The following is a 15,221-nucleotide window of genomic DNA, read 5'->3' as shown; positions in this document are numbered from 1 at the left end:
CCTGACCCCTACTTAATAGCTGCCACTTAGCAGCCGTGCCGCTTGCGCACCAAAGGCACGCCAAAGGCAAGTCCGTCTGCTCCTGTCCGCAACCCAACAGCGACCAGTGCCAGGAACCCTGGACCTCTGCCCCACTAATGCTATGTCCCAGCAGCACTCCACACACTCAACTAAGGCTGCAACCACAACTGCACGTTAGCATCACTAGCCGACACCACAGACCCTTCAGCTGTCACTGCTGCCGGCACTCCTGCAGCACTGCCAAGAACACGGACCCAGCGTAACCCGCCCGCAAGAACACAACTGAACTGACAACCCTGCAACACATCCTCCTCAAAGTCAGATCCCTCCACAAACAGAACTATGGGACCTCCTTGACAGCACCACCCCGGACGTAGCACTCTTTACTGAAACCTGGACCAACACCACCTTGGGGCCAGACATCACAATTGCCATTCCCCAAGAATATAAGATCTCCCGGAAGAACTGCCTCAACCGCCCGGGAGGAGGCATCGCCATAGTCCACAAATCCACCCTCTGCCTGAGCACACTCCCTGACGAGCCCACAGACCTGATGGAACACCTTCACTTCACAATACTGGCCAGCCCCAGCACCACCCTCCGAGGAACCCTCATCTACCAGCCCCCTGGACTCCGCGGACTGCTCATCAACTCCATCACGGACATCTTCTCCCCGCATGCCATCGCATCCACCAACTAAACCCTGATGGGAGACCTCAACTTCCACCTCGACAACCAACGGCACACCAACACCACATCCCTCCTGAACAACCTCCACAACATTGGACTTCCCCAAAACATGACCAAACCCACGCACTCAGCAGGACATACCCTCGACCCCCTCTTTATAACAGGAAACTCCATCACCTTCAGTCACACCACCGTACTCCCATGGACCGACCATCGATGTCTCCACTTCAGCTTCAGAACACCCACCATCAACAGACACCAGCACCTGCTTGCGGGAAGAAACTAGACCAGAATCACCGACGACCAGCTAATCTCATCACTCAACAACTCCACCCCAACCATTACGGAAAACAACAAACCCAACACCGCAGCCCGAACCCTGCACAGATGGATCTCCGACAGAGGCAACACCATAGCCAACTTCATGAAAAAAAATAACACCCACGCCAAGAAAGCCAGATGGTTTACCACTGAACTTCGAGAGTCCAGACGCGCATGCCGCGGCCTCGAAAGGTACTGGAGGAACACCAAATCCACAGAAGTCCACAACAACTTCTAAGCCGCAACCAGTGCCCACCACCAACTCATCAGCAAACTGAATAAAAAAGCAATTGAAGACAGAATCTCCACTCACGCACACAACAGCAAAGAACTCTTCAACATGATCAAGGAGTTCGCCCAACACACCAGTGAGTCGATTGAGATCCCTCCCTCACAAGACCTCTGCGACAAACTCAGCACCCTCTTTCACACAAAATCAAGAGCATCTATGGCAACTTGGATGAAGACAACCTACACACTGAACCCCCACCAACCACCGGACACCCTGAAGCCAGCGATTGACAACTGGACAGCCCTCACCACCGAAGACACACTGAAGACGATGAACTCAATCCTCTCAGGGGCCCCCACAGACTCCTGCCTCCACCACATCTTCAACAGAGCCACCAACACCATCGCCCCCATGCCCCCCCACACCAATAACCACTCCCTGGTGACCGCCTCATTCCCAGACGACTAGAAACACATCGAGGTCAACTCCCTCCTGGAGAAACCCTCAGCGAACCCCACCAAACTCAAAAACTACAGACCCATCTCCCTGCTCCGGTTCCTAGCAAAAGTCATCGAGAAAGCCATCAACAGCCACATCGCCACATTCATTGAAGAACACAACATCCTCGACTCCTCCCTATCCGGCTTCAGAAAAAGCCATAGTACGGTCACCACCCTACTTGCAGCAACAGACGACATCCGTACCTTACTGGACAAAGGAGAAACAGCAGTCCTCATCCTCCTTGACCTCTCAGCCGCGTTCGACACAGTCTCTCACTGCACCCTAATACGCAGACTCCATGACGCCGAGATCCAAGACAAGGCCCTAAACTGGTTCTGCTCCTTCCTGTCCGGCAGAACGCAGTGGGTCAGACTCCTCCTTTCCTCTAGGACCCTACACCTACCACCTGCGGAGTCCCCCAGGGCTCCTCCCTCAGCTGACGCTCTTCAACGTCTACATGGCTCCACTCGCCCCCTTAGGCAGAACCACGCAAGCACTATGGGAATCTGTTGTATCTTGAGTCTCCCTGCTGCTCAGCTTGAATGCATGTGTTGTAGAATGTTGGATGAGTGGAATGCTAGTATGTTATGAATGTCAGTTGGGTGAGGGCTGAGCAGCAGGACAGCTGCTCCTGATGGGGTTGTCATCATATCTTATAACTTAACATCTTAATTCAATAAAGTAACTTAACAATCAACTAGGATGTTCCAGCTTCTTTCTGATTACTTCAGAATCATCCTGGACTCCGAGCTCAAAATGGACCGCCAGATCAACTTTGTCTCGTTTGCCTGCTTTTACACCCTCCGCCTCCTACATATACCTTCAAATGGATCCCCCTCGAACACAGAAAGGCCATCACTCACGTCCTGGTCACCAGCAGACTTGACTACAGCAGCGCACTCTACGCTGGAATAAACAAAAACCTAACCTGCAAGTTACAGAACATCCAAAATGCCGCTGCAAGACTGGTCCTCAACCTGCCAGACACTACCACATCTCCCAGCACCTGTGCACACACCACTGGCTCCCCATCGAGGTGAGAATCACCTTTAACATTCTCACCCACGCACACAAAGCCCTCAACAACACCGAACCAGAATACTTCAACAGCCAACTCAAATTCCATGCACCCCACAGGACTCTACGATCTGCCCAGCTCTCCTATGCTGGGGTCCCCCACACCAGAAAAAACAGATTGGGAGGACGCTCCTTCTCCTTCTGCGTGGCCAGTGCCCGGAACGACCTTCCGCTCCACCTCAGACAGATAACATCGCTCCCCATCTTCACAAGAAACCTCAAAACCTGGCTCTTCGACAGACCCCCTCCTTGATGGAATGGAACCTGCACCGCCCACCCACCCCACCCATAGCGCCTTAAAAACCCTTACGGGTGAGTACTCGCACTTAAGAAACGCTTGATTGATAAGCCGCTTCTCCCCAGTGCTGGGGCGCACTCGGGCTGCCTCGTGCAGCGCACACCCCTGAGCATCACAGCGCATCTGCCTCGCATAGATTGTGTGCTGTGAGAGTGCCCTCGGCTTCAAACACTATGTCTAGATAAGCTTTAAACGTTCCCCACTGTGTGCTCTACTGTGCAGCACGCATGTAAAGGTGGAAACATTTGGAGAAATATATATATTTCTTCTTTTTAACAGGAGACTGAAAGTGGCGTTATTGTTTTCACAAAAGCAGCCTACTATTGTTAGAAAATAGGGCTTTGCATTCCAACTCATGGGTGGCTGTATGGGGACGCCCACGTACCACCAATGGCACGCGTCCTTGAAGCAAAGTAATGCAAAGCGTTACTTTCAGGACAATTTCTAACGCAAAACAAAATTTGCAGTGAAGAAAAGATTCCAAATAAATATTTTTCCCTGTTGTAATGCAACCCCACCGTAAATGTCAGTAAATTTGCCCGGATCTTTTTGGACTCTCCAGTAGAACATGCGTCCCTACTCCAGTCCCTTCCTTTGGAAACACATTTGAGGAAGATTCATTCAGTAATGAAAGCCGGGGGACTCAGCCAGGAAGCAACTTGTCACCTGCTGCTGTTAATGTGGGATTAGTAGATTGACTGTCTAAGGTTGTAACTGTGATGTCACTCAATAGCACCAAGAAGCTTTGCAGACGCAGCGCCCTGCAATGGAATATAACTCTCTGTGGTCAGCCAGTGGTCAGGTGAGCACCGAGGGGCAGATTTACAAGCCCCCTGCGCCACCAGTATGTCACTTTTCGGGACGTACTCTGGAGCAGGGGGCTCCTCGATATTTACAAGGACAGGAAGAGCCACCTTGCGTGACTTTTCTTCTCCTTGTAAATAAGGCCCCTTCACACGCAGCATTTTGCAGTGAAGGGGCGTTCCAAGGGTGTAACAAGACACATCTCCAGATTTACGAGAAATCGTACATCTGGAGCTGCGTCTGAATGCTACGCCATCCTAGCGTTTGTGTAGGGAGGCGCAACAATGAGAAATGTTTTAGTTTCTCCTCGTTTTTCCCTCTTTCAATGCATGCTGCATTCTACAGCACGCATTGAAAGAGGAAAAAGCCTTTAGTGATTGCTTTTGTGCAGGAAGTTGTCCCTTAGTACACAAAAACAATCTCCCTATGGCACAGGAATCCTTGCACCATGGTGCAAGGGTGCCTGCACCAGCGCTAGGCAGCGCAGGGGGAAGCACAGAAATGCAACACATTCTTGTAAATATGTTGCATTCCTGTGCTCTGAAAGTGCCGCAGCATGGCGCAGTCAAAGGGCTTACGGTGCCACGCTGCAGCACTTTCTAATAGATCTGCCCCCATGCCTCTTGCATTAAAAGGCCCATTTGCTCCCCACCCATCCGGGGGTCTCACCCTCATACTCACGTCCATATAGCTCCTTAGGGGCTCGTCTGAGCCTCCGGACACACTGAGGGTGGCGGAGTGTCCGCGGCCTACATCAAAGCGTAGATCCCCTGTGAGGTGCTCCAGCAGCCCGTGGTCCCTCAGACTCTGCCTCAGAGATTTGTGTCTCAGCAGCGGAACCCTGGGGGGGGGAGAGGAGAAAGAGGCGTGAAGGGGCTATATCATGACAAACATAACACCATGTGTGAGGGATGCACAGGGGCTTATAGCGCAAACCTAGCTGGAAAAGAACTGGGCGCTGTGCAAGCAGAAGGGCTCGTGATGGCCTAATAAGGGTCTTTGGTATGATTGTCATGTTCTTTCTCTTCTAGGTCCCCCTTTTACCTTACACGCGTGAATCATTCAAGAAGGAACATCTGTGATTAATATGGAATGCACATTTGTGTTGTCGCTTTTCTCTGCAAAGCGATAATCAAGTCAGCTCGAATATATCCACAGGACTTCCTTCATGAGCCCCCTTGCTTCCTGGTAAATATTGACCCCTTTAACACAGTTTTCTTTTTTAAAGGGGGGTGCAATGACTGTTGCTGGGGGTGCTCCCAGCAACATCCATGGCATTTTGACAGTGCCCAAGACTTACGATAAATCATAAGTCTGACACAGCGCCGAAAACCTGCACCTCTCCAAGGCAGGCGTAAGGGAGGCAGAACGAGGAGAAATATCTTTATTTAGCCACGTTTCTCCTTTTTGCATGCGTGACGCATTCTGCAAAACACATAGAAAAGGTAAAAAGCCCCTTGTGGAGGTTTTTCTGCAGGGAGGTTTCCTTTCCTGCACAAAAACAATCATCCCTTCAATGCAGGTTCCCTTGCACCATGGTGCAAAGGTGCCTGATTTGGCACACAGCAGCGCATTGGGCGCCGGCATAGGGGGAAACTACAGGAATGCGCCGTATCTCATAGATACAGCGCATTCCTGCCCTTTTGTTTTACCATAGGGCAGCGCTGCAGGGAGGCCTGTGGCCCTGCCGTATGGTAAAACCTCATAAATGAGGCCCACAGTATTTATTCTGAGCTGGCAATTTTGTTCTAAATAATTGTTATTAAGTTGTGTACATGGGGGCATATTATCAAGAATGGCTTGATAATCGGCCCTTGTGAATTCCCATAGAAGCCCAGGGCCTCCTTTATAAGCCCTTGCGTCAGTTTTGCGCTGCTGATGCGTCACTTTTTGTGACGCATCGGCGGCGTAAAAGATGCCTCCTGTTGCGCACTATTTACAAAGTGGCGCATCTAAGCAGATGCGTCACTTTGTAAACCCCTGCGCTACATTATACCTGCGCCATGTATAATGTATGCAGGGGGGGCGTTCCCCTGCAAAAAGCCTCATAGAAGCGACGCAGTGAAATCTATGTGATTTCACTGCGTCACTTCTAGGACGCTGTTGCGTCAAAATCTTGCGCCTGCCTCACAGCAGGCGTAAGACTGACGCAAGCCCTTTCACATGGGGCTTTCCCAATGTGAAAGGACGCATTGCTGGAGTTGCGTCACTTTTGTGACACACTCCAGCGATGCGTCACTTTTGCACTCACAGATACGTCAGAAATACTGACGTATCTGTATATCCTTGCGACATGATGCGTCACACAGTAAATATGACGCATTAGGTATGTCACAAGGAGTGCGCACTGAGAAGTGACGCATCGCTGCTTTCACGCAGCAATGCGTCATTTCTCATAAATGAGGCCCCCAGGTTCTGGTGTGAGCACAAGACATGTCTAGCAGCCTTCACTGCTATATTGAACGTAAAACCTTATTTAAACAGATATGTGGGTGTGCAACATCTCTGAAAGTTTAATTAGATTATCGTTCCAAGCCAAAATTAAACTAGAAATGAGGGTGGGATTACTAAAACTGTATACAGCATATATATATTTTTTGATTGTTTACAAATTTAGTAAACGTTGCGGCTACCTTTCAGTTGACCTTTATGGGAGTAGCAAATCATATGTGAGTTCGCCAAGATCTCACTTAAATATTGCTCAGTGGGTTGTGGGGTTGTTGCAGTCTCACTGGTTTCCAGTCTCGGGTTGGCACATTGACTCATTTCCAGTACCGAATTCTAGGCTGTGTTCCTACAGCAGGATGTAGAAAACCTGACACAATCTTCATGGTTCTGAGAATGAGGGACCCAGCTGAGGTGCATCAGGCAGAGATCAGCTCTTAACTCCTTCCTCAATTACACAAACCATCCCTACTGAACTCCCACCAGCTGCACCAGCAGAATCCACTTTGACCACACATGGAGAACTAACACCAGCTACACCTACAGATCTCACACCAAATGAACCTACAGAGAGTTCAAACAAACCATCCCTATAGCACTCACACCAGCTGCACCTATAGAATTCACAGGAACAATCTCTACAGAACTCACACCGGCTGCACATATATATCTCACACCAAATGCACCCACAGAATTCACTCCAACCATACATAGAGAGCGTACACCGTATACTACAACCACACCGACAAAACTCACACCTGCACCCCTACAGACAAGCTCCTATCCAGAACTACAGCAGCGGCTGCATTCACACTGACCATACTTAGAGAATATACACCTATAGAACTAATGCCAGACACAGCTATAGAACTCACACCTGGCACACCTATAGAATTCAATCCAAGCTCCTTTGCAGAACTGCAGAAGCTACAGAACTCACATCAACTGTACTTGTATAGTTTACACCTCTGGAACTCATGCCAGACACAGCTACAGAATTCACACCAACCAGGCTTATAGAATTCACAACTGTCTCACCTGTAGAACTCATTCCACTCACAAATACAGAACTCACATCAACTGCCTGAATTGCCCTCACACCAGCAGCACCTACAGAACTCACACTAGCAGCACTTACAGAAACTCACCACTGGTGCACCTATAGAACCCACACCAGGCAATCTTACAGCATGCACATCAAGAACACCTACAGACTTCACTCCTTGTGTAGCTACAGAACTCACAACAGCTGCACTAAGAGATGTGTCTCTTCTGCAAAGCATAATGGCTCACAATTTTATTACTCTACAGACTCATGCATACCTCTGGTGGTGTTTCAATCCCCCAGAAGGGAGGTCACTAAACCCATGATGTAAACTGTTATAATGTACTTGTTACTTAATGCATTCTCCCTATTGAGGTTCTCTGCCTTGCTGCTCAGCCTGTGGTGAGGTCATCAGAATGTTCAGTGTGTTGGCGTGGAAGGGCTGAGCAGCGAGGAGGCCGCTACTGGTGGGGCACATATATGGATCTGACTAGCATCCTGTAACCTGTAACCTGTAAGCTAAGAAGTAATCTATATAAATAAAAATGTAAATGTTTGTTTGTTAAAAATCGTAAATCTCCAAAAGTTCTTCACCGATTGCTTTGAAATTTTGACACAACGTTGGATTCAAATACGCGCATGTTTTTATATACACAATGTTGGATTCAAATATGGGCATGTCGAATACACGCGTGTTTTAAATCGAAAGCCCGAACAGACACATAAAAATGTCAATGTTCGTTTGTTCAAAATCTTAAATCTCCGAAAGTTCTTCTCCAATTGCTTTGAAATTTAGACACAAAGTTGGATTCGATTAAACACGTGTTTATATATACATAACGTTGGATTCGAATATGCGAGTGTCCAATACGCACGTGTTTTTAATCGAAAGGCCGAACAGACCCTATCGATTTGGTTGCTGCACAACAACTACAAGGGACACATAGAGACAATAGTCTACATATATTAGGATGGACAGTTGGTGTAAGGATGGCAGACCGGGAAGTGGGCGGAGGGAGGGAGGAGGACTTAGTTCACTTTGCAACATTAAGAGAGGACGCATAGAGACAATAGTGTAAATATATTAGGATGGACAGTTGGTGTCAGGATGGCACAGCAGGAAGTGGGTGGAGGGAGGAGTTGGTTCACTTTGCAACATTAGCACGTGTTTATATATACACAACGTTGGATTCAAATACGCGTGTGTCCAATACGCGCTTGTTTTTAATCGAAAGGACGAACAGACCCTATCGATTTGGTTGCTGTGCAACAAATACAAGGGACGCATAGAGACAATAGTCTGCATATATTAGGGTGGACAGGTGGTGTCAGGATGGCAGACCGGGAAGTGGGTGGAGGGAGGAGGGAGGAGTTGTTTCACTTTGCAACATTAAGAACGGACGCATAGAGACAATTGTAGGAAGGTGGATATCTGACTATATGGTTACCACCATTTTTTTCCTGCTGTTTTGCTGGTTTTTGACTTAGTTGGACTGGGACCCTGCTAATCAGGGCCCCAGTCTATCTGCTTTCTCTATAAAATGGACTTCATGTACTTTAGGTACATACTAGATTGGGTATTGGGTCACCTTTGTGAGCCCCTGTATAGTGTACCATAGGTACCCATGGCATACATGCATCCCAGGCCTACCAGGGGCTGCAGCATGTACTATGCCACCCCTGGCTGGCCCTCCAAACTAACACCACAGGTCTGTTCACACAGCCTGGGTAAGGTGGTGTAATCACCCCTTACTTAGATATAGTATAGCTATATCTATCTTATATATAGACACATAGTAACCTTTAAGTCACTCCTATGGCAGGCCTCGACAACCCTGGAGGCAGAGGGCTTGGTTCTATGTGAGAGGGTGCCCTAGCATGAGCTGAGCCCCTCTGCAGCTTTCTGAACCATCTGCCTTATAGCTGTTCTATGATATAGTCATACCATATACTCTTAAGTGCATTATAATCCTTGCGGTTAATGCTAACTTTGGTTTGGCTTTATCAAAACATGTCGCGTAAGGTGTCAAACACTTTGGAATCCTACCCCCCCCCACCAGTCCTCGCGGCGGGGGTAGCATTCCATCCTTCTAGAGGGAGAAGACATGTAGTTACTGGTAAACCCGATTAAAGTTAAACAGAGCCTCAGCATCACAAAATGGATGCTGCTGCCCCAGACACAAGTCTGACCTCCTGCTGCTGGACGAAACTCTGGCAGGGGAGGCTTGGACAATAGGTTTCCTGCCTTGGGAGGTGCCAGCACCTCCCCAGACAGGCTGTAGTGTATTGGGGCAGGGAGGGCTGCAAAATGAGACACTGCCTGGGGCACACAAGGTGCTCCATGCATAGCCCGGTTCAAAACAGTTGCTGGGGCCCCACCTCTGGCACGAAACTGGACAAAGGGAAAGTGGTGTAACCACCCCCTTCTCAGGTCCACACATAGGAGGGACCTAGCCAGGTAGTCCAGCCCCTAACCTTAGTATAAGTATAGGAACTGTGTCCCTAGGACTTTAGATTACCCTGGATGAATCTTCACAAGACATATCCCAGACCTTCGACGTTCCATTTCAACTGGAAGATGGAAGACATCTCCCCTGTGGTCAAGGAGTGACCACCCGGTGCAAACAGGCACCACCAGTAACTTGCCAGTCTGCATTGTTGAGGCTCCCGCTGGATCCTGAAGACTCTGCGACTCAGGACATGGACTTTCAGACATCTCTGCCCCTGCTCGATGATCCCAGCATAGCTGAGTGCCATGGCCAACACGAGAGATGTGGGACCGGAACTCCTGGACATCCTGCATTTTGCTAACTGCTCATCTCCTGAGGTACCCTCACAGTTGTGCATTGCGGCATGAGAAGCCACAGTCCCGAGCACCATTTGACCTGAAGCTCAGCCCTCCACACTCCACGAATGTCCCATGGGGCCCGCTCTTGCATTTCAGCTTTAGACGTCTTCCTGGTTCCTAGTCCATTGGTTAGTGAGCCCCTGGAGGACTCCATCTTGAATCTAACTTGCTTTTCTGGTTGCTTGTTTGCTCCAGCTTCCCTGAAAAGGAGAAGCACGACAGACCTTGCTGGTCTGCAACAAAGCCAATCATCATCTCCTGCCTGGATTGCGCTTGCCAAGGCTTGTTGTGTCCAATCTGGATACCGACACTGCAGTCAACTAGATCCTTTGTGGAACAGCTCGAATCCAGCTCCTAGTTGTCATCGACACCTTCTGGACCGCGTGGCTGCAGAGACAAGCTTCACCTCTTCACCTGAGACATCGCCTGGTTCCTTCCTGGTACCTTACTGGTCACTGACTAATGACCCAGACTCTGTCCCCTCTGCTTTCAGGTTCTTCAGATCTCCGATCCACCCGGACACTTTTCCAATGGTCGCCTGCAGCACTTCTTTGCAGATCTCCATTGAAAACGACGACGAAACCCGACACCAAAAGGCACCTATGCACCCGGCTTCCCTGGGTGAGGTAACACAAGTACACCGGTGCTCCCGTGGGTCTTGACTCTCAAAGTGTCCTAGTCTAAAGGGGTTTTGTAGTAGTCCATCCGGCAGTGCCGTTAAACAGTAACTTTGTAACTTCTTTGTTGTTCATTATAAGTCAATAGTAAGTTGTGAATGTGTTTAGACACTGCACGCGTCTCCTGTGGGCCTCCTACTTCCTAACCTTTGGTTGTTTAGTGTAGCCCCAGTGATTTCCTAGGTCCTAGGCCTACTTTCTATTCCAGACATTGTTCTTATAACACTATTTTAGTATATGGTTTGTGAGGCCCCTAGGGCATAACTGTATTTGTGCAACGTATGTTAATTGAGTAACTTGTATTGTGCTTTTTACCTCTGACCTCATAAAGAGTGCAGAGGGGTTGTGTTTAGATTAAATACATATATATTTGATCTATACCTTGTGTGGTGTCCTTTCATTTGGTATTCAAGGGATTATAATTGGTAAAACAACCAGCTTCACATGCTCTCTGAAGTCTTAGCCTTTAGACTGCTGGTCCATGCTACCACTAGGATAGCTTTCTATAAGGTTGACTTTACAATCCCCATCAATAAGGGTCGATTAGACTGGTGCAAGGTGCCCACTAGAACTAGTGGACTGGAAATCATATGCCAGGCTAACTTCTCACAACAATAGTCTACATATATTAGGATGGACAGTTGGTGTCAGGATGGCAGACCGGGAAGTGGGAGGAGTTGGTTCACTTTACAACATTAGCGCGTGCTTATATGTACACAACTTTGGATTCGAATACGCGTGTGTACAATACACGTGTGTTTTAAATCAAAAGGCCGAACAGACCCTATCGATTTGCTTGCTGCGCAACAACTACAAGGGACGCATCAGACAATAGTCACAAAAACATATTGTATACCCACAAGCATTGTGAAATTAACCATATTAGAAACGTACGCTTACTCTTTTCTTTCTCCTCCATTTAACCAGACTGAGCCATAGCAACGCGTGGCCGGGTACAGCTAGTCTCAAGAATAAATCAGCAATCTTTTCTACGAGGCCTGCCTTCTTATTATTCTTCATGGTAACATAAACCTTACCAGGTCCCCTGCTTCTGTACAAATCACCTCACACATGACTTCCTCAACTCATTTGAAAGATACATGTAGCCCTATTGAAATTAATGATATAAAACGAACTCTAAGTGGGACACTTGTGAACAGAATTTATATCTGTTGATTTTTCTGTACACAATATTCTGGGTACTCCCTGCCTAGGACGGAGGACTTGGGGAGCACCTCCTTTATGGAGGGAACCAATCATCATGAGCGTGTTTTGGGATGTGGACTGTCTAACCTCCTTTTAGGGTGATATCCTGATGTATGGCGAGAATTTGTCTCAGCTAAAGGCAGTAGGTGAATTTATTGAAAAACAGAAACATAGAAACCACATTAGAGGAAAGCAAAACATGGGAAAACAATTTTAGGGAAAGACAATTTTAAGGAAATACAAACAAAATTAAAATAAAAGGAAACAGTAACATTTTTAATGAAAGATAATTTTAAAGAAAATCCTAAATTACATTAAACTTGGGTAGAGTCTAGGACCACTGTGGGGTTTTTGGGTTCAGGGATGGATCATGTTTAAGGTGATGGGAGGTTTCTTAGAGGCCAGTAATAATAGGCGTTTGGGCATAAATGGTGTTTTTAGGATTTCGGGATGGGTGGAGTGCCGGGGCAGTGAGGGCTTTTTAGGGTTCATGCTTGAGGGGTGTTTAGGTGTGTGAGGTGTTTTTAAATATAAGGGAAGGGTGAAGTGGATGGATGTCAAAAGGTTTTAGGGTTAATGAATGGGTGCAGTTTACGTCTGGTGGGGTTTTTTAAGGTTTAATTATGGGTAGCAAGTGATTTTAGGGTCCAGGGATGGCAAAGTCTTGGGGTAGAAAGGGCTTTTAGGCTTCATGGATGAGCGTTGTTCAGGTGTTGTGAGGGGTTTTAGTGGACGGGGGTTAATGGTGTTTAGGGGATCTGAGGGGTCAGCAATAGATGTTGTTTATGGGTGGTGATGGTTCAGAGAATTAAAAGCATCTGAAATTATTGTTTAATAATGGAGAGGATATCAATGTGAAATAAAGCACTGACATAAATACCCTCAACAAAAAATGTTTCTGGAATGAAGACCTGCAAACTTTATATTTACACATAATAATTGAGCGTTTATAAGCCAATTTCGACCAAAAAGACTTTCTATGGATTGGTTTCTATGAAAAGGTAAATGTAAGAAATTGGCTCTATATATACTTCACCAAAGTGAGGTACAGTGTGTATAGAGTCCAAGGGTCTCCAGAGGTTTGGCAGAGGCTAAAGTTAGATCGAACCTTACTCTCTAACGTGGTAGCGTGGTTGAGCAGTAAGGCAGTATCAGAGGACAGTGCAAATCATTTGATGTACACAATCAGTCAGCAAATGAATTCACAGACTCAAGAACTGGACTCTAGGCCAATTGTTTTTGTATACAAAAATATACTGTTTATTTTCTAGAACCAAGCAAGCCTGGTACAGGTAAGCATAGAAGTAATTTGCAGTAGTAAATTACTTTGTGTGCACACAGTTCAAAATTGCAGTATAACTTGTACTGATTTTGGTTACAGTTTAAGTAAGCAGTTTGCAACCCTTTAGCAGGTATAGTAAATTCAAATGAATGGGATTTTTAAGTAATATGCAGTTAATTACTTTTTGGATTACTTTTACTAACACAGTGCTGGATCCTAGATTCAGCACCGGGGCATTTCCTGAAAACAGTTGAGTACATGTGTTTTAGTTAGATGTATGATTTTAAGGAATATTATTGTGTTTCAAAAGTTGACACTTGGAAACTTTTTCACATAGAATCCCCAATGTTATCCTATGGGAGAAAATTCACTTAGCAGATAAGTTACTTTAACGTTACTTTTCCTGCTCAGTGCAGGATCCTGTATTCAGCACTGGGACGTTTCCTGAAAACAGTTGAGAAAATGCGTTTTGGTTATTCAAGTGTTTTTTAAAGAATATTCCTATTTTTCAAAAGTCGACACAAACTTTTTGGGAGAAAAAGTGTCAGTGATATTCTATGAGGAAAAAGAGGTTTTCCGGTTTCCAGGAAAGTAATCGATCTTTGGAGTTACCGTCTTGGGGCTAGACTCAGGGGTCTCCCAGGGTCAGTGATGCACTGTTGTTGCACCCTCTGCGGCACTCGGGCGGCCGGGTGCAGAGTGTTGAGACCCAATGTTATCCTATGGAGGATAGGGGGCTCCGGTTGGTGGCTGCTGGCAAGCAGGCCACAGGGTTGTGGGAGCAAAGCTCCTAGGGTTCAGCTCAGGGCAAGTTGGGGACCAAGTTAGCACAAAAAGGGCACCCTCAGCGGCACTAGGGAGGTGCTGTTTTGAGGTTGGGTGCCCTGTTGATTTCAATGGAGATTCTCAGAGACTCGGGGATGAGAATCTTCCAAGAGTGACCACCACTTTGAGGGGTAAGTGGGGATGTTGAGGGTTAGTAGGCACTGCTGGGTTGGGCACACAAGGCTGTGGGGCATCGGGTACAGAGGTGCCCTGGAACATCAGATTTTCTTACCCACTCTGGTTGCGGTAGGTGGGTCCTCTGGATTGAGGCTGCAGACGTTGTCTGGAGGCTTGAGGCAGGTCAGGGGCTGCCGGATCTCAGGTCAGGATTGCCTGGAGGACCTCCTCATGGCATTTTTCCACTCAAGCTTGGGCCGGGTTCGGCGGGTGCAGAGTGGGCTGCATTTGCAGTTCCTGGCTGGCACCAGAAAGGCAGTTCAAACACGCCCGGTGTTCATGGAAGAAACAGCTTGGAAAGGGAAGGCAGGCAGGTCCTCCGGGGATTTTGAGGTTGCTGGTCGCTGGACACACTGGGGTTTTTGCAGAAGGTGTGAGGGAAGACAGCCCTCTAGGGGTGGGGCCAAGTCAGTGGGCGTCATCCTCTTGTTAGCTCTGCACAGCTTCTTTTCCATCTTCTCTTCTTTTTCTTGTGGTTGCTGTATCTCATGATGGAAGGTTCAGGGTGCCCCTAAATACTAAATTTAGGGGTGTTACAGGTAGGTAAAGGGCAGACACCAATGGGTGCTTTCCATGGGGTGGATACACCTCCTATTCTGCTACTCTCCAGTGGTAGGGGGGCAGGAGCCTGTCCCTGGTTGGCTGAGTCCCCCCATTCTCAAGATGGCGGAGACTCGAGGTTGTGCTGAGGGGTGGAGTTGGCAGAGATGGACACACCCTCTTTCCTCACTTGTTTTCCCGCCGGTTCTCCCGCCCAAAGTGGGGGGTAGAA

At 47.7% G+C, this 15,221-nt stretch overlaps 1 protein-coding gene across 1 annotated transcript in view; it reads right to left on the bottom strand.

Annotated features, from left to right (window-relative positions):
* The window catches only part of LOC147725236 (pepsin A-like), a 186,999-nt gene that overhangs the window by 128,540 nt on the left and 43,238 nt on the right, over window positions 1-15,221 (bottom strand). The window contains exon 2 of the mRNA XM_086966552.1: window positions 4,626-4,785. Within this exon, the coding sequence (XP_086822678.1) occupies window positions 4,626-4,785 (160 nt within the window). The remainder of the gene's footprint in view (window positions 1-4,625; window positions 4,786-15,221) is intronic.

This window comes from Lissotriton vulgaris, chromosome 4_1 (assembly GCF_964263255.1).
Source record: "Lissotriton vulgaris chromosome 4_1, aLisVul1.2, whole genome shotgun sequence".
Lineage (NCBI taxonomy): Eukaryota > Metazoa > Chordata > Amphibia > Caudata > Salamandridae > Lissotriton > Lissotriton vulgaris.
Note: the sequence above shows the minus strand (reverse complement) of the source record. Positions and strands in the feature narration are given on the sequence as shown.